This window comes from Scyliorhinus torazame, chromosome 13 (assembly GCF_047496885.1).
Source record: "Scyliorhinus torazame isolate Kashiwa2021f chromosome 13, sScyTor2.1, whole genome shotgun sequence".
NCBI classification, from domain to species: Eukaryota; Metazoa; Chordata; class Chondrichthyes; order Carcharhiniformes; family Scyliorhinidae; genus Scyliorhinus; species Scyliorhinus torazame.
The window spans coordinates 73300963-73321159 of NC_092719.1; the positions used below are offsets into that span (position 1 = coordinate 73300963).

The 20197-nt window shown below is 50.9% G+C and overlaps 1 protein-coding gene across 2 annotated transcripts in view; it reads left to right on the forward strand.

The window, feature by feature from the left end:
• Positions 1-17556, forward strand: part of pde3a (phosphodiesterase 3A, cGMP-inhibited) — a 645056-nt gene extending 627500 nt beyond the window's left edge. For both annotated transcript variants that reach the window (XM_072471756.1, XM_072471758.1), the window contains exon 16: positions 9975-17556. In XM_072471756.1, coding sequence (XP_072327857.1) covers positions 9975-10267 — 293 coding nt within the window. In that variant the 3' untranslated portion in view covers positions 10268-17556. The remainder of the gene's footprint in view (positions 1-9974) is intronic.
• Positions 17557-20197: the final 2641 nt, after the last annotated feature.

A 20197-nucleotide genomic window follows, 5' to 3' on the forward strand; every position in this document is an offset into this window, starting at 1 on the left:
GGGGAGGCTGGTACGGGAATTGAACCCGCGCTGTTGGCCTGCCTTGGTCTGCTTTAAAAACCAGCTATTTAGTCCTGTGCTAAACCAGCCGAGCCACTAGATCAGAGTAAAAGGGGAGAAGAAATTGTTCCAAAGTTCTTGATGCAGCATTGTCAATGTAAAAACAAACCTTTAAAAAGAATCCTGAAATATGGGCGAAATTCTCCGTTATCGGCGCAAAGTCCGCCGATCGGCGCAAAAAACGGCGCAAATCCGACTTGCGTCACGTCGGAAAAATGGGTCGAAAGTCTCCGGCCCGAAATGGGCTAGCAGCGATGTAACGGGATCCGCGCTTGTGCACGTGGTTGATGCCGTGCAGCGTCATACGCGCCGCACGGCGTGACGGCTCATAAGGCCGCGCTGCTCCCCCCACCCGACCGGAACACCCGACCGCAACACCCGACTGGATGGCTGGCCGCCGCTCAGCCCCGAGGTTCGAGTCACGGGATATGGAGGCGCTCCTGGACGCAGTGGAGCAGAGGAGGGACGCCCTGTATCCCGGGCATGGCCGCAGAGTTGCCCCACGCCACAGCCGGCGTCTGTGGAGGGAAGTGGCAGAGGCCGTCACCGCTGTGGCCCTGACACCACGGACAGGCACCCAGTGCCACAAGAAGGTAAACGACCTCGTCAGAGAAGGCAGGGTGAGCCTCCCCATATCCCCCCTCCCCATATCCCCCCTCCCCCATATCCCCCTCCCCCATATCCCCCCTCCCCCATATCCCCCCTCCCCATATCCCCCTCCCCATATCCCCCCTCCCCCATATCCCCCCTCCCATATCCCCCCCATATCCCCCATATCCCCCCTCCCCCATATTCTCCCCTCCCCATATCCCGCCTCCCCATATCCCCCCTCCCCCATATCCCCCCTCCCCCATATCCCCCCTCCCCCATATCCCCCTCCCCATATCCCCCTCCCCATATCCCCCATATCCCCCCTCCCCATATCCCCCCTCCCCATATCCCCCCTCCCCCATATCCCCCCTCCCCATATCCCCCCTCCCCATATCCCCCCTCCCCCATATCCCCCCTCCCCCATATCCCCATATCCCCCCCTCCCCCATATCCCCCCTCCCCCATATCCCCCCTCCCCCATATCCCCCACATCCCCAAGTGAATCCAGCCCTAACCTTAACCTCTGCAATGCACGCGCAACCGATGGCGTGCATTCATATACCTGCCTAACAGTGTTGCCTTTTACCCCTGCCACCACCCCCCCCACCCCCCCCCCCCCCACCCCCACAGGAGAAGCGCGCACACAACAATAGGGAGCATGTGAGGACTGGAGGAGGCCCCGCTGATGAGAGGCCACTGACCGAACACGAGGAAAGGGCCCTGGAACTGGCTGGCGGACCTGAGGACCGGGAGGTTGCTGATGCAGAGGTCGGGGGCGTACTAGCAAGTGAGCCACCGACAGCCCGTCCCCATATCCCCCCTCCCCCATATCACCTGATCACTGCCTGCGTGTCTAACCATGCATGCTTCATTGTGTATCGCAGGACCAAACGTCCAGGCACCCATCCCCGCAGATGCAGACCGCCCGCAGGATGCCCCTCGGAGGCCACAGGAGACAGAGAGACCCGGACCCTCCAGCATGCGACGCCCGCAGGATGCCCCTCGGAGGCCACAGGAGACAGAGAGACCCGGACCCTCCAGCATGCGACGCCCGCAGGATGCCCCTCGGAGGCCACGGGAGACAGAGAGACCCGGACCCTCCAGCATGCGACGCCCGCAGGATGCCCCTCGGAGGCCACGGGAGACAGAGAGACCCGGACCCTCCAGCATGCGACGCCCGCAGGATGCCCCTCGGAGGCCACGGGAGACAGAGAGACCCGGACCCTCCAGCATGCGACGCCCGCAGGATGCCCCTCGGAGGCCACGGGAGACAGAGAGACCCGGACCCTCCAGCATGCGACGCCCGCAGGATGCCCCTCGGAGGCCACGGGAGACAGGGAGACCCGGACCCTCCAGCATGCGACGCCCGCAGGATGCCCCTCGGAGGCCACGGGAGACAGAGAGACCCGGACCCTCCAGCATGCGACGCCCGCAGGATGCCCCTCGCACACCACGGGAGACAGAGAGACCTGGAGCAACAGGGAGACGACACCCCCGTCACGTGCAGGAGCGACCACCCAGCGACGAGGGGGGCAGCCACAGGCCCCCGTCACATCCGAGCCAGGACACCACTACCCAGGACACCACTACCCAGGACACCACTACCCAGGACACCACTACCCAGGACACCACTACCCGGGACAGCACTGCCCAGGACACCCCTACCCGGGACAGCACTACCCAGGAAGACGAACTACCGGACAGTGACTCAGAGTGGATGGGTGGAGACGAACCCCCACCCCAAAGTGCCATGGACTCAGAGTGGGACGAAGAGCACGACACAACGCCACTGCTGTCACCAACATCCACCACCATCGCAGAAACACTCACCTCGGTTGGGCACTTTAGTGATGAGGCGTCTGGTACACTCACTGGTGCGCACAACACAGCCGCCCCGGTACAGCAGGTGGAGGTAGGAGCAGCAGAGGGGCCGGGCGGTCGGAGGGCAGCCCAGCCCAAGCGAACATCTGCCGCCCAGATGGATCCCGGGTTCCTGGAATTTCCACACCCACACATAGATCCGATGCAACCACCGACCCGGAGACGAGCGAAGAGGGTGACGGCCGGCTTACGGCGGCTGCAGTCGCAGGTGGAGGAGTCCAGCCGCGTCCAGGAGCTGGAAGTGGTGCCGGTCATGCGTGCCACCCAGGCCGACGCCGCACGGGTGGCGTCCGCGGTGGAGGCAATGGGTGCGACGGTGTCAGACATGGGGAACGGGTTGCGAGGCCTGGGGCTTTCCGTGCAGGCGGCGTCTGTGGCCCAGGACACGGCTGCCCTCTCACAGGAGGCCATGAGCCAGTGCCAGTGCCAGATGGCAGAGGCGCTCAACACCATAGCCCAGTCTCAGCAGGCCATAGCCCAGTCTCTGCAGGCCATGGCCCAGTCTCTGCAGGCCATGGCCCAGTCTCAGCAGGCCATGGCCCAGTCCCTGCAGGCCATCGCTGAGGGCATCGGCGCCAGTGGCCATGTGCGAGCCGGCGTCGCACTGTCACAGACAGGGTTTGCCAACCCCCTGGGCTCCATGGCTGCAAACCTGCAGACCCCTGTCGATACCAGCACGGGCCTCCAGGACTGGCAGCGCCAGATGTCGGGGGGGCGTCGGATGGCCAGTCCGTTCGCATCCCCCACCCATGTAGAGGCCTGGGGGCCATCGGGCACCCCGAGGGAGGAGGAGGTGGTGTGGTCCATCCCGGCTCCCCCTGCAGGGGAGGTCCCGGAACTCCGCGACACCTCGGACTCCCCCCCTTCCGTCCCAGGTGCATCGGGTGGGCAACGGGCAGGACAGGCTGGCAGCTCGCCATCCCAGTCGCCCGGGCCGCAGCCTGGCCCATCTAGGCCAGGACGCCCCAGGAAACGGCCGCCAAAGGGATCCAGTGTCAGAGGGCAGGAATCACAGGAGTCCACCTCCAGTTCTGCTGTACCGTCTGGGGAACCACGTAGCCGTTGTCAAAGGGCCCGTAAGGCCAAACAATTAGACACTGAGTAAGTTGGCACGGGTGCAGGGGGGCACAGATGAGTTTTAGGGGCTAGGGCACGTGCATGAACTCGTTTGGTTATTAAAGTCAATGTTACACTACAGAAGCTGCCTTTGTGCTCTGTCCAAAGCTTGCGGGGGTGTCATGTACGTTGAGCGCAAGTGTGTGTGTGAGGGGTGGTCTTACCTCAGCCCCAGGTGAGTCTGCCCCGTTCCCCCTGGGCCGCCATCAACATCCCCCCGGGCAGAGGATGGGACCGTGCGCTGCAGTGTCACAGCCACATGCAGAGATGGTCCGGGTGGATGGTGGTACTGTGGCCATGGGTCAGACATAGTGCAACGATGTGGAGCCAGGAGCTCACCACAGGGCGGGTTGTCATCATCCTCCATGGCCTGCAATAGACACGCGTCCACCCGCAACTGTGTGAGCCCGGCCCGTTGTGCCGCAGGTGGATCGGCAATGGGGGGGGGTGGTGTGCATGCGGGTGGGGTGGGTGGGGTTGGGGAGGGGGGTGAGGGTGCTGGGTGGGTGGATGTGTGGGGGTGTGGGTGGTCGGCTGTTGCCATGGTGTGCGGTCTGTGGCCATACTACCACCGTAACCTTGACGGACACGGGGAGAGGGTGTCCCCCGCCAGTGCCACGCGGTGACAGGTGTGCCAGCAGGTGGCAGGTGTGTGCCACGGTTTCCCACCTCATCCGGAGTCTCCTCCTGCATTCCCGGTCCGTGAGGTCCTGGTATGACTGCCGGGGCGCCCTCGGGTGCCTCCGTTGCCGCGGGGCCGCGACGTCCTCCTCCCCCTCCTCGTCCTGTCGGTCAGGTGTCCCTCCAGCCTGGGCGGCTGCCGCCTGCCCCTCTGCGGCAGCCTGCGCCGCCTCTCTGGCACGCTCCTCCTACTCCTCCTCATCCAGGGCAACATGGACATTAGCGGCTGCCGCCACGGCGGCCAACATCGCTGGATGATCGGAAAACACGGCGGCCTGGTTGGGGGGGGTGGGGGGGCGGGGGGGGGGTGGGGGGTGGGTGGGGAACGACGACATGTCATCATTGCCCATATCCCCTCCTTCCCCCCAGCCAGGTGGCATGGACCGCATGGGTCCAACTGTTGGAGGCTGGCACCTGGCCAGGTGGACCAACTCACGTGCCCTCGCATCCTCCTCCCCGGCACGGACCCTCCCATCCCCCTCCCCGGCACGGGCCCACCCCCCCCATCCTCCTCCCCGGCACGGACCCCCCCCATCCCCCTCCCCGGCACGGACCCCCCCATCCCCCACCCCGGCACGGACCCCCATCCCCCTCCCCGGCACGGACCCCAACCTCCTCCCCGGCACGGGCCCCCCCCCATCCTCCTCCCCGGCACAGACCCCAACCTCCTCCCCGGCACGGGCCCCCCCCCATCCTCCTCCCCGGCACGGACCCCCCCATCCCCCTCCCCGGCACGGACCCCAACCTCCTACCCGGCATGGACACCGCCCCCATCCTCCTCCCCGGCACGGACCCCCCAATCCCCCTCCCCGGCACGGACCCCAACCTCCTCCCTGGCACGGGCCCCCCCCCCATCCTCCTCCCCGGCATGGACCCCCCCATCCCCCTCCCCGGCACGGGCCCACCCCCCATCCTCCTACCCGGCATGGACCCCCCCCATCCCCTCCCCGGCACGGACCCCAACCTCCTACCACGCATGGACACCGCCCCCATCCTCCTCCCCGGCACGGACCCCCCCATCCCCCTCCCCGGCACGGACCCCAACCTCCTCCCTGGCACGGGCCCCCCCCCCCCATCCTCCTCCCCGGCACGGACCCCAACCTCCTCCCCGGCACGGGCCCCCCCCCCCATCCTCCTCCCTGGCAGGGAGCCCCCCATCCCCCTCCCCAGCACGGGCCCCCCCCCCATCCTCCTCCCCAGCACGGACCCCCCATCCCCCTCCCCGGCACGGACCCCCCATCCGCCTCCCCGGCACGGACCCCAACCTCCTCCCCGGCACGGGCCCCCCCCCCATCATCCTACCCAGCACGGACCCCCCGATCCCACTCCCCGGCACGGACCCCCCCATCCCCCTCCCCGGCATGGACCCCAACCTCCTCCCCGGCACGGGCCCCCCCACCCCCATCCTCCTCCCCGGCACGGACCCCAACCTCCTCCCCGGCACGGGCCCCATCCTCCTCCCCGGCACGGCCCCCCCTATCCCCCTCCCCGGCACGGGCCCCCCCCCCCATCCTCCTCCCCGGCAAGGACCCCCCCATCCCCCTCCCCGGCACGGACCCCCACATCCCCCTCCCCGGCACGGACCCCAACCTCCTCCCTGGCACGGGCCCCCCCCCCATCCTCCTCCCTGGCAGGGAGCCCCCCATCCCCCTCCCCGGCACGGGCCCCCCCCCATCCTCCTCCCCAGCACGGACCCCCCCATCCCCCTCCCCGGCACGGACCCCCACCTCCCCCTCCCCGGCACGGACCCCAACCTCCTCCCCGGCACGGGCCCCCCCCATCCTCCTCCCCAGCACGGACCCCCCCCATCCCCCTCCCCGGCACGGACCCCAACCTCCTCCCCGGCACGGGCCCCCCCCACCCCCATCCTCCTCCCCGGCACGGACCCCAACCTCCTCCCCGGCACGGGCCCCATCCTCCTCCCCGGCACGGACCCCCCCATCCCCCTCCCCGGCACGGGCCCCCCCCCATCCCCCACCCCGGCACGGACCCCCCTCCCGGCACTCCCCCGGAGCCCATCCCACTCTAACCCCCCCCCCCCCGCCGCTCACACACACACACAACCCGAGACACACCTCTCCTCACACATTCAAACTGCGGCCACGCCATCGCCTGCCCAGCGGCCAACCCCCCAGGCCGTCACTCACCTCCACGCTGGTCGGCGTGAACCTGGAGCACAGGTTCACGCCGATGAAAAGGAGGTTTAATTTACGACGACGTGAATGGTCCTCCATCCCCTCCCCGGCACGGACCCCAACCTCCTCCCCGGCACGGGCCCCCCCCATCCTCCTCCCCGGCACGGACACCCCCATCCCCCTCCCCGGCACGGACCCCCCCATCCCCCTCCCCGGCACGGACCCCAACCTCCTCCTTGGCACGGGCCCCCCCCCCCCATCCTCCTCCCCGGTACGGACCCCAACCTCCTCCCCGGCACGGGCCCCCCCCCATCCTCCTCCCTGGCATGGAGCCCCCCCATCCCCCTCCCCGGCACGGGCCCACCCCCCACCCTCCTCCCCGGCACGGACCCCCCATCACCCTCCCCGGCACGGACCCCAACCTCCTCCCCGGCAGGGGGCCCCCCCATCCTCCCCGGCACGGACCCCCACATTCCCCTCCCCTGCACGGACCCCAAACTCCTCCCCGGCACGGGCCCCCCCACCCCCATCCTCCTCCCCGGCACGGACCCCAATCTCCTCCCCGGCACGGGCCCCCCACCATCCTCCACCCTGGCACGGACCCCCCCATCCCCCTCCCCGGCACGGGGCCCCCCCCCATCCTCCTCCCCGGCACAGACCCCCCCATCCCCCTCCTCGGCACGGACCCCAACCTCCTCCCCGGCACGGACCCCCCATCCCCCTCCCCGGCACGGACTCCCCCATCCCCCTCCCCGGCACGGACCCCCCTCCCGGCACTCCCCCGGAGCCCATCCCATTCTCACCCACGCCCCCCCCCCCCGCCGCTCACACACACACACAACCCGAGACACACCTCTCCTCACACATTCAAACTGCGGCCACGCCATCGCCTGCCCAGAGCCAACCCCCCAGGCTGTCACTCACCTCCACGCTGGTCGGCGTGAACTGGAGCACAGGGTCACGCCGATGAAAAGGAGGTTTGATTTACGTCGACGTGAACGGTCATCACGTCGACGGGACTTCGGCCCATCCGGAAGGGAGAATATTGGCAGGCTGAAAATCGGCTGCCTTGCGCAGACCCGTGCCATTCTCCGACGTCAGCGGCGCCATTAACGCCCCGCCGACTTTTCTCCCTTCGGAGACTTCGGCAACCGGCGGGGGCGGGATTCACAGCGGCCAACGGCCATTCTCCGACCCGCTGGGGGGTCGGAGAATGACGCCCCATGGTCCTTGATTTCTGAATATTAACTTTGAAAAGTGTGTTGAATCCCATTAGAAATTAAGTTACCATGGTAGATTTAGAATTATATTTGTCAAGTTGTCTCTTTTAGACCTTATTACTTTGCTACATAACAGCAGTTCATAAATAACAGATAATTAGTTCATGTTCATAATCATTGAGTTACAGTCTCCTCCAACTGCTAATAGCAGGTCTGTTGGTATTAACACGATTTGCCCATTATACATGCTGCACAGTAACACCAAACTGTAAAGCAACTAGCATCTAAAGAAAAAACTCACTCAGCAACCGCCTCTTTCAGTTATTAGCAGTTGCACCCAGAATCTCATCAGTAAACGCATTATCTCATTAGGTAATTTGGGCATTCTGAATTCTGCGGCGACTGGGGGATTTTCACAGTAACTTCATTGCAGTGTAAATGTAAGCCTTTTGGGACAATAATAAAGATTATATATTATATTATTATAATATTCAATCAGATGCAGCTGATTGAAGCTGCTTGAAGACCCAACTTTGCCTGAAATAAGTGAGTACCCATGATCTGTCTGAAATAGTCAATGTGCTCAACACATTATCAATGGATCCTTTTTCATTGGCACCATGGTATTGGCAAATGGTCAGCACCATCCACCAACAGTGTGAGGTGATGCATTTTGGTTGGAAAAACAAGGAGAGACAATATAAAGAAAGGGTTAAAATTCTTAAAGGGAGGACAGCATGGTGGTGCAGCGGTTAGCACTGCTGCCTCACGGCACCGAGGTCCCAGGTTCAATCCCGGCCCTGGGTCACTGTCCATGTGGAGTTTGCTCATTCTTCCCGTGATTGTTTCACCCCTGTTTTGTTATGCTCTTGACGTAGCATAAGCTGCTTCCTTGATGTACACTTTGACAAAGGAAGGTTCAGACTTGGAGATAGCTTTAACACATTTATTAAACTATTAACAATTCTCCTACTTGGATTTGACTCTCCTGTTAATCCTGCGATAGCTACTCAGACTAACTAACCAGTCTGCTACAATCCACGTGGTGGGTGTGATGTGTTTCAATCAACCCTGTCTGTACTCACTAAGTGTCTCCACTGGACAGAGACTGGGTTGGTGTACTGCCCCCCTGTGGTAGTGTCACGTCTGGATGTGTCTTGACTGCCCATTGGTCGTGTCCTATCTTACTGACCTATTGGTTGAATGTGTGTGTGTGTGTCAAGATGTCTCTGGTGCTCCCTCTAGTGTCTAGCTAGGTGTAGTGTGTTCACATTAACCCCTTGTGTATTTACAGTGATGCATATCACCACAACCCCCACAACCCAAAGATGTGCAGGGTAAGTGGAGTGACCACGCTAAATTGCCCCTTAATTGGAAAAAATGAATTGGTACTTTAAATTTTTTTTTAAAATTCTTAAAGGGGTGCAGGAGCAGAGGGACCTGGGTTTATCTGTGCGCAGATCATTGAAGGTGACAGGACAGGTGGGGAGAGCAGTTAATAAAGCAAATAGTATCCTGGGCTTTATTAATAGGAACATATAATACAAGAGCAAGGATCTAATACTGAACTTATACAAGGCACTAGTTAGACCTCCGCTGGAATACAGTTATGGGTGCCACCCTATAGGAAGGATGTGAACAGATTGGAGAGAGCGCAGAAGAGGTTTACAAGAATGGTTCTGGGGATGAGAAGCTTCAGTCATGAGGATAGGTTGGAGAGGTTAGGAGTGTTCAAGTGTTGGAGAGCTGCTAAGAGCAGATTTGATAGAGATGTTCAAAACCATGAGTGGGCAGGACAGAGTAGATAGGGAGAAAGCTCATGGATCAAGAATGAGAGCGCACAGATTTAAAGGGATTTGCAGAAGAAACAAATGTGATGTGAGGAAAAGCTTCTTCACACAGCGAGTGGTTGAGGTCTGGAATGCACTGCCTGGAAGTGTGGTGGCAGTCACTTTAATCAAAGTATTCATAAGGGTATTAGATGAGTATTTGAATAGAAACAATGTGAAGGGGTATAGGAAAAAGTCTGGGGAACGGCACTAAATCATGATGCTTTTTCAGAGAGCCGTTGTGGACATGATGGGCCAAATGGCCTCCTTCTGCATCGTAATAATTCTGCGATTGTACAGCATTACTGATAGAAAACCTAGGAAACGCCTTTGAAATATGACTAGTTTTTTGGTACTTGTATTGAGCCCTAGAATTGTTGCTCATGTGATATAACCAAATACAATTCGGTGTTTTGAGATGGGAAAACAATTTATTTTATGTCTCCTTTCTTGTCCATCAGAAGGAGAACGTTGCAGGAAACGAAGAAAAGTCTTCTGCCAGATTACACAGCACCTGCTGGAGAACCATGAGATGTGGAAAAAGGTCATTGAAGAGGAACAGAGGAAAGCGGAGTTCGAAAAGCATGATCAGTCCTCCCAGCATCAAAGCTCAGAGACAATCCAAGCAATTACGGAGGAAGAGGAAGACAAGGAAGAGAAGAGTAATGAAGGATCTGAAGGGAAGTCCAACACGCCAATCAGTTTGAATTCAAACACAAGCAATGAGACATTAGAAGATGATAAAAATGACTGAATTGTGCACCGACTTTTTATTTTGTTTCCAGCACAATGCTTTGACACAATACTGTAGATGTTTAGGACAATGTGCCTACAGCTATGAAGGTGTAATGTTGCCATGAGACAGAAGAACAGGACTAAATAAATCTTCTCACCAAGCAAACTTCTGAATTGCACCACTTGCTGAATTAGACTTTAAACACTCAATGGCTACAGTAGGATTACGGCGTACTTCTTCATTGACATATCTCATTTAATAATGCTTGATATACATGTATGTAAAAAGGAAACACACTGACTTGTTTTACGACCACAGTGGGCGTCAAATGAAGGAGGACATACTTCTAAAGCTCACACTTTGCAGAAAATATTGCGGGTGTAGCTTTTGCACTCCTATTGAGTGAAAGTTGAAAGCTTTATCAGAGTTCTGACATGGCCTGTTGATATCTATTGTGTATATAACCTTGTAGCTCACCAGCTTTGTATAAGCAATCTCTCTCAGTGTAGCCGTAGTACTTGTACATTGTGCAAATGAACATGAACAAATGTTTAAGGAAAAAGACTGGCAGACACATGGACGGCCATTTCACTTTATAAAAGGTACATGCTACAAGCCAAACTCCTAGACGAGGATTTATATCCATTTTGAATATTTTTATTGTTTATTTACTATCAATGACAATTACTTGCAAAAGACAACAGTTTATTGTAGATATAAAGAACATTTTCTAATGGCTTTTGTAAATAGCAAACTCTCAAACCAATTTTGTGATTTTTGTAAAGATGGTTATGAAAACTTCACACTTAAAAAGAAACTCTTATTGTACTGCCATGACTTAGTACATTATTATATTATACCGGCATGGTTCAGTACATGCAAGTTGCATATGTACTTAATTTTAAGAGATGCTCATTATTTGGATTATATTTGCAGCAAGCATTAACCCTGCTGATACTGGGTGGGATTCTACGGTTCCCCAGTCGCATGTTTCTCAGCGCGCTGTTCGCTGGCGGTGGGATTCTATCTTCCCGCCACGTGGCAATTTGATTTCCCTCTGTGACCACACAACGCCTCCGGGAAACCCATGAGTGCGGTTGCGCGGCAGGAGGGAAAAGTGAATCGCAACAGTCAGAGAATTCTGCCCAGTTTACTACTGATGGTGCTGAGTTGATTTGCAATAGGATTAGAGTACAACCCCATATTTGTCCAGGCCCTATATTATCTGTGCGTTTTAGACATTGTGTGACAGTTAGTAACTATAAGGTCACTTTGTGAATGATTTCCTTTTACATTTTAAGTCCATGTATGACTAAGGTTATTGGACAGAGTACAGACAGTTTATATTGCTAGGATTTGGCCTGACTCTGCACATCGTGCGATTTGCCTGTAGACAGATTGGACTGACCTAAGAGCTCCCTTTTTTATTCTTGATTAGCATTTCATATCATATCTTTCATTTTTTTTAGTTTTAATTTTTTGGTCAAAACAGTATGATGTGAATGAGTTTTAATGAATCTAAATAGAATCTAATATCTGTGTATCCTTCTAGGAGAATGCACAGGCCGAGAGTCAACTAACGTTATACCCTGGATTCGTCATAAAATTGTGAACAAAACCTTTCACAGATATTCAGTTTAATCAATTAATAAAACCAACGCCTAAAGGTTAGGCATCACTTAACATTCATGTTTTAAACCACAAAGTGCAGTGGGAATCTGGAACAATCTTCTGCACCCCGTCCAAATAAAAACTGCTGATGCTAGAGTCAACTGAAAATTTTAAAACAAGATTGATGAATTTTGCTTAGGTATTAAAGGTTACAAAATAAGGCAGTTAAGACACAGATTAGCCGTGATTGAATTAAATTGTGGAGGACGCTCCAAGTGATGAATGACCCACTATTGCTCCCATGTTCCTAAGCCATCGATGCTCTATTCTGACCCAGTGTTTGCTCAATTTTATACCTGCAATTGGTATAGATTGTCAAGTCCATGTTATAAAGGCATCGCTTCAGAAAAAGACGCATTATGAGTTTGCACTGTCGACTTAAGTTGCATGTTGAACACATAAATTAGTTTAAAATACCACTTCAGGGTCTCCCAGATGCTAACACCACTTTGGTCAACAGTATGGCAGCACAGTGGCACAGTGGTTAACACTGCTGTCTCACAGTGCCAGAGATCCATATTCGAATCGATGGGTGAGTGTGTGGAGTTTGCACTTTCTCCCCGTCGTGCGTGGGTTTCCTCCGGGTGCTCCGGTTTCCTCCCACAGTCCAAAGATGTGCAGGTTAGGTGGGGTTACGGGGATAGGGTGGGGAATGGGCCGAGGTAGGGTGCTCTTTCAGAGGGTTGGTGCAGACTCGATGGGCCAAATGGCCTCCTTCTGCACTGTAGGAATTTTATGGTATCAGGGAGCAAACGGTCACACAATGCAAAGGCAATAACACCATTTTTTTTGAGAGAGAAGAACGTGTTTAAAACAAAGCTGACTCGGGTAGTGGTCAAAATGCTGCTCACAAATATGGAAAGGAAGTAAATCCTTATAAAGTTATTGCGCAACATTGGACAGTGGCCGGAAATATCTAAAATGGCATCTGTAGTATCTCAACTCCAGTATTGTTCTGACAGGGCAGTAGAGGACCCAGTTAAATCTTTACCCCAGCCCCACCACACACTCACCATTCAACAGCCCTAACCTCCCTAGAAAATGGCTCCATGCTGCACCTCCTTAAACTGTCTTCACTATGTGCAGTTTTAATATGGATCTTTATGTGGCTGCAGTTATATCTGCATTATGCGAAATGCATTTTCATACATTTATTTTTAAAGTGTGATTAAATTTTGCTGTGTTTAAAACAGAAACCAAGAATGCAATATTTAGACCGACACTGAGAGCAGTTTCAATTTGTGTTTACTTATGTTTTGAGAGACTTCACCCTAACTACAGCAAGAATGGTTCAAATATAATCCTATTTGAATATTCTGTTTACAGATAACTTAGTCAGCAAAACATTACAGCCCCCACTTCAGCAATCCACTCTCGACTTTTAATATTTTGTTTGCCCAAACAGCACTTTTAAATAAACGATGTGAACTTTTTCCCCAGAAGGCTGGATAACATTAAATGTGTATGTGAGGGAAGATTCGATAGTTTGACCAATGCTTTGACAGGAGTTCCTGCATGACCCCACCTCCCCAAACAGCAGCGCGTCTTCCCGCAGCGGAGGCAGCTCACCATTGGGCACAGGCAGGATCTTCCAGTCCTGCCCAAGTCTAAGACGTTTTGGGCAGCACGGTGGCGGAGTGGTTAGCAATGCTGCCCCACGGCGCCGTGGTCCCAGGTTCGATCCCGGCCCTGGGTCACTGCCCGTGTGGAGTTTGTACATTCTCCCCGTGTTTGCGTGGGTTTCGCCCCCACAACCCAAAGATGTGCAGGGTAGGTGAATTGGCTAAATTGCCCCTTAATTGGAAAAAATGAATTTGGTACTCTAAATTTTTTTTTTTTTAACTCTATGGCATTTTGCATGGCTCACCGACTCCGCCTCTGCGGGGGGTCGCTGTCGACGGGACCAGCACATCCCGCTGGCGGGAAAGGCCGGAAAATCCCACCCAATCAAATTTAATAGATTGTCCAAATATTGTTTCTGAAAGTGCTCTGTCCTTTATTAAGTTTATTAGCTTGTGAATAATATTTAAGATAAATGTTCAAACAAAACGTATACTGAATGCCGAAATGGGGCTTAAGCTAACAATTGCACAAATTTTAAGTTTTGTCCAGCCTCCCGTGAAGAAGATCACCACCCAGGACATATCTTCAACATTATTTTAAAGGTACTTGTAGGGCAGCACGTGACACAGTGGTTAGCACTGCTGCCTACGGCGCTGAGGATCCGGGTTCGAATCCCGGCCCGGGGTCACTGTCCATGTGGAGTTCACACATTCTCCTCGTGACTTCGTGGGTTTCGCCCCCACAACCCAAAGATGTGCAGGTTAGGTGGATTAGCAATGCTAAATTGCCCCTTAATTGGAAAATAAGATAATTGGGGCATTTAAAATTTTTTTTAAAAGTTACTTGTAGAACGATACAATACAGAAGGAGGCTGTTTGGCCCACAATGCCTTTCTATCCAGAACGTAATAACACACCCCAAGTTGCTCATTTGTTTAGATTTTAGCACAGCAAGTTTATGATCGGCCACAGTTTAATCTGGTACCAAGGTGGTTTGTGATTGGTAAAAGTTCACAGCAAGCACGTTAGAATAAACATTTAAAGCTTGCCATAATTAAGTAAATTCTAAAACTAGAAAAATAATTAGGGAAATCACAGAACAACTCTTTGCCTTCAACTTTAAATGCTTGTCAGGGAACAAACGCACTTTTGCAATCCTCAATTGGTAATGAGATTATTCAGATGCATTCTGGGCCAAAAGGCGTCTTCCTGTCTTGTCATGTCCATGATTGCCATGGATACCCAAGTTTAACTATGGGATGGGCACTCACAAGTAAAAGGGCTGCTATCTCTTTAACAGGCTGATGCGCTGAAGTCAGGAGAGTGAAAACCATCAGTTATATACCTACTCAACATTACCACAAAAAGAAAAAAAAAATGAGCATCCACTTTACTCAGGGCATAAAAGGAAGAGATTCTTTAGAAATCAGAGTGTATATACCCAAATAATATTGATACCTTTATTTTTCAGAGATAAGATCAGATGCAATTACCTATTTTCCTAACACGAATGAACACTGTCCATTTTAGTTCACTGAGCTAATCCACCGGTGCAACTTCCAGGCTTGCTCTGTTTAAAAAAGTCTTTGTGTTACTAAACGTCCAACAGTAAATTTAGCCCCGGCTTGGTTCTGATAAATTGTAACTGCTGTCCAACTATAAACTTGCTTCAGACCTTAATGGGCACGTATATTGGGTGTGGTGAATGCCCCTTTAAGGGCACATGGGCCATGTGACCCTTACTCTGCTATGTTGCCTTTAAAGGTGAATGTCCCTTTAAGGGCAACATATCGGGCCTATGAAGAAGAATAAGTTTAGATCAATAGGATATCGCAGCCAGTACGTGACTCAGGCAAATGCTGAATCAGTCCCATACAGTACTGAGTTTCAGTATGAACAATATTTCTTACTTTAGTAGGCCACAGATGAGTCCAAATCGAGTAGGTAAAAGAAAACTATATTTATTGTAAAGCAATTATATTTACAATATACATAAGATCCCGCGTCTGCTCTGTCGGGCCCATACCTGGCCAACTTTATATGGAACTCAATCATGAAAGTCCTCGAGCTCCCCCTTAGCGGGGAGCTCATCGTCGCCGAGAATCATGGGGAGTCTGATTGCTCCAACCCTGTAGGTCTCGTGTGGGTTGTAACATCTACAATACGCTCACCAGTAGCAATTTGATCCAATCTATGTTTCCAAAAACAATGCCAGCGAATTTGGATTTTTTATGCATAATCGACTAGCACGAAGGCAACACAATTTATTAAGTAAATAAAACAGTGCAAGACGGTTTAATTGAAGTGCACCTAACTTTTAATTAAAGGTCAGAGTATTTGCAAGCCTGAATGACTAAATGGCATGGTTTAATACTGACAACGCAGCAACAACTCCTTGCAATCAGCTTCGCGCAGATACTGTGACTAGCACTTTAAGAGTTAATAATGTTCACCTTCTGTGGGTATCTGAGGACCTACCAAGATGTGAAAAAAACACTGGAACAAACAGCGGAGAGTCTTTTAATGATAGAATAGTTCGAAGGACAATAGTGTTTCATACATTCCAGTTCCTTTTTAAAAACGTTTGATGAGCTAAATGTAAAAACTCACTCTAAGATATAATGCACAGTATTTATACACACTTAGGCTTTCTACATTTCTAGAAACTGTAAGTAGTGGATCCAAGTAGGATAAAGGTAGGAGCAGATATAATTAATTGTACATATACGTGCACCATTGGTATTAAACAATCGAGCAGCATATTTCTACCTTCACTTGTTAATTACGTTTATTTCACAAGTGTCTGTGATATTGTGATTTTTAAAACAAATTTTACAGTTTGCCATAACTATGTCAATTATATTTTCTTGTGGATAATATAATTTCCACTATGGTAAAATCACTAAGATTGAACAGACCATCATCTTTAAACATCGGTTTTGTTAATTATAAGGAGCATGACAATGGTGCGTCGTTATTCAAAGAAGCAAATAAACCTCACATCAAACACTGCCTGACAAAATAATCCACTTTTATACATGTAAGGTTTTGTGCCTTGGCGACTTTTGGTATGTTCAATTTTCTAATTGTATCACAAAATCCATCAACATGTATTTGCTGTTTTAATTAGACAAGTGATACCATCTTTTTAAAGAACCCTTCTGAAAGCTTAAGCGATCGAATGTTACGGCACGAGAGACTGTGTCTAAATTCCTTGCCCATTGCACAAATTCAATTGAAAGATTTGAGTAAATGTGACGCCATTGACAGGCGACTTCAAGAAAGCAGACTTAACTTAAACAGTGCGTTGACAAACGTTTAACAGCAACATGCAACTGGCAGTGTTTTAAGTGCCTCTCCGGTATTGATCCTTTCACAGCAAGCTGTTGCCATGACGGAGCGGCCTTGGTTGGCAGTGTTTGATTGTACACTGCGGGCCTGTCATACAAAGAGAACGCAAATGGAGTCCTCTGTTGTTAGACTTTGTTGGTGCTCCCTAATAAAATGTCACTCCTGTGACAGCAACAGATAATATTAGATTCAACCTGATGTTTGGTTTATTTTGTTCTTTTGGTACGCAATGCCATGTTGCATTTACCACCAGTGTTTATATTATTTCTGTTCATGCAACAATCATATTTCTCCACATTATTGCCCATTGCAGTTCAAGAACAAGACCTTGCAATTTTTATGGATATCAGAATTCACTGACGCAACCTAATTGATCACCAGTATCTTGCACTTAATACATGTAGCAATATCTAATGTTTCGTTCACCAGTGTTTTAAGTGAAGGATTCCAGACGCAATTAAATGCCCTGTTTTGTACAATAAAATATGTACAGAATAATTCTTTCAGATAGTTGTTATTTATTTTTACTGTTTTGTAAGTTAGACACTATACTGTAGCTCGAATGGCCAGAATTACTGGAAAGTGCCTCTTTGTAAAATGTATAATATGGTATATATATATATATATATATTCAATATATTAGAAACATCTGTCACTAACTGAAAAAAATGTGGATGTTGTAATGTGAAGACAGTTGTACAACATGAATTTGATTCTGTGGTATCATGAGTCACTTTTTTGTCTACACATGTATGCATTTGCTTTAAAAGTTGCTTTTCAGTATTTTCCAGTTCATCTTCTTTTGAGTTGGTCCATATGTCCCAATTAAGCTCCTTGTATTGGTGGTGCAAGGAATAATCCCTGTCAAACTGCCCCTTTAAGGGCACTTCAGAGCACTGACTCAAATTAAGAAAGAATAGGTTTCTCTTTATACAATGTTGTTCCCCCAGGATGTCTTGGGATACTTCACAGCCAATGGCTTACTTTTGAGGCGCTGTCTATGTTATACGTGAAAACGCACAGAACAATAATGAATGGCCAGATGGCTGTTTTTGATAATCATTTGAGCGATCGTTACTGACCCAGGTCAAGCAGAGAGCTTCCTGTTCAGCACCTCCCTATGGTTCCTGTGGAAAATGGTACCTGCTAACATGTAGCTGAATTATACACACCAAGGAAGGTCCCTGATTAGATAATTGCTCTGTGTGAGTTAGCTGATTACCACCAGATCAGGGAGACAATGAGGCTGAAACAATACATTTAGCATCATGGAAGAAATTGACTGGCATTCTTGTTCCTGGATTCCATGGCTGAAATTTCTGTGCCCGTGGAGATTGAGTCAGGGGAGCTATTGTGTGTTATGATGTTCCTACAGTTGAATAGCCAACCACACTCTGGAACCCACCAAGGCTCCTTAGGCAGTATGTAGAAGCCAGGTATTTCGAATACAACTAGTATAGGTAAAAGATAGCTGTTTAAGCATAAATATTGAGCCCTAGTTTTAAATACTCATGTAAAAATGAGAATTTCAGCACACATAAATTCAGGTCTTCAATAGATACATGAAACAGCATAAAATTCTATCATAGATTATAACAGCACAGTTGCAAGACAATTTGACACTGCTTGTGCTAATTGTCAAGGACAAGGACTGAGTTCCATGGCAACGAGGTGGCAGGAGTCCAATGCAGTTTGTAAGAGCATTGAATCATACATATATTTTACTCAATCTTTCTCGATATGAAGTCTCCATTGTTACATTAGCCAAGCTGGCTTAAAACCAGTCTATTGTTGGTAAAGATTAGCAGAATATCACATTCCATAACATGTAGACATGAAACAATTAAAAGCTGATGTTGCACATTGAAGATGGACGGCTTGCCATCAAATCAAATGTGTTTGAGCCTATCCCAAACCAATTAGGATTATATTGGGGTGTGATTAAATGACTTAAGACAGATATGAAAGTGTATAACTGAAAGGTTTCCGCCCGCCATTTTAATGTTGTCTGTCCTTAATTGCTGTCTTTAATTCTCTTAGTCTTTCTGTTAGTTTAGTCAGTTTTGTCCTTAATAGTCTTTGTGTTGTGTGTTTTTGTGTTGTGTTGTGTTGTTGTGTAGTCTTTCTGTTAGTCTTTGTGTTGTTATGTAGTCTTTCTGTTAGTTTAGTCAGTTTTGTCCTTAATAGTCTTTCTGTTAGTGTTGTGTTGTCTTTCTGTTAGTTTGTTAGTCTGTGTCAGTGATGTTAGTCCACTTTTGACTTTGAGTTTGAGTTTAGCTGAAGATTAGCTCTCTCTCTCTCTTCATGTTTCATTTCCAGACTTTGACCTTTTAAAAGTTACCATTGAGCTGTCTGCCTAAGCAAGAAGATAATGTCTGTAATTCTCTGAAAGCTTCGAATAGTCTACGAATTGCCTTTTAAATGACTTTCAAATTGTAAGCAAGCAACTACAAATAAAACAATTCTTTTTGGCACCTGAGAAGTTTTAACTGCAAATATCTGCTGAGTCCCAGTAATCGCAAAGTGCTACTGGTAACCGAATAGCAGAAATAATATAAATTCCTTCAACTTTACACAGTCGAATAATACTAGGAATCCAACAACTTGGCATAGTCAAGAAATATTACAAATCTTACAACTTGTCGTATTGCGCCAGGACTTTGATTCATCAACTAAGCTTCCCCCAACTTGGTGTAGTTCGGCAGGTTAAGATCCTATCAATTAAAGATTCTAACAATTGGCGAGCCAGCCAGGAGTTAACAGCCCTTCAAATTACAGATTCCAACAATTGGCGTAGTCGGCAGGATGGGAGCAGTGCTGAACGACCTTCGGAGGCCCAGGTGACGACAGAAAGCTTTGAAGATAATCGGAGGTGGTCCGGAACCTTCGGGAAGCTTCGGAGCTAATCGGAGGAGGCCCAGATGACAGCCGGAACCCACGGCTAGACTCGGGTAAGAAATATCTTTTTCACCCATTAAAAGTCTTAAAGCCGCATCAATCAGTACTTCGACCCTTGAAAAGAACATTTTTATAGACTGTGTTAAATCAATCAGGTGCCGGTCGTTGAAACTAAAATAAAACAAGACTAAAAAAATAGTCACGGCAGTCAGCGATCAAGAAAATTTATAGCTGATCCAAATCAAAGTGTAGATTCAGAGCCTTTAGTAGGCAGAAAATTACTCCCCATTACATCCAAGGGGGGTGCTGGAATACCAGATGTTTCTGTTGAAGATATGTTGGGGGATTGTAGATCTTTCACTCGTAGACAATTTGACCTATGTGAAACCTCAAAAAAAATTGAATCAAGTATGATATCCCCAGAGGACAGTGGTCCTTCAATAATATCAAGAGAGCATGGGGAAAA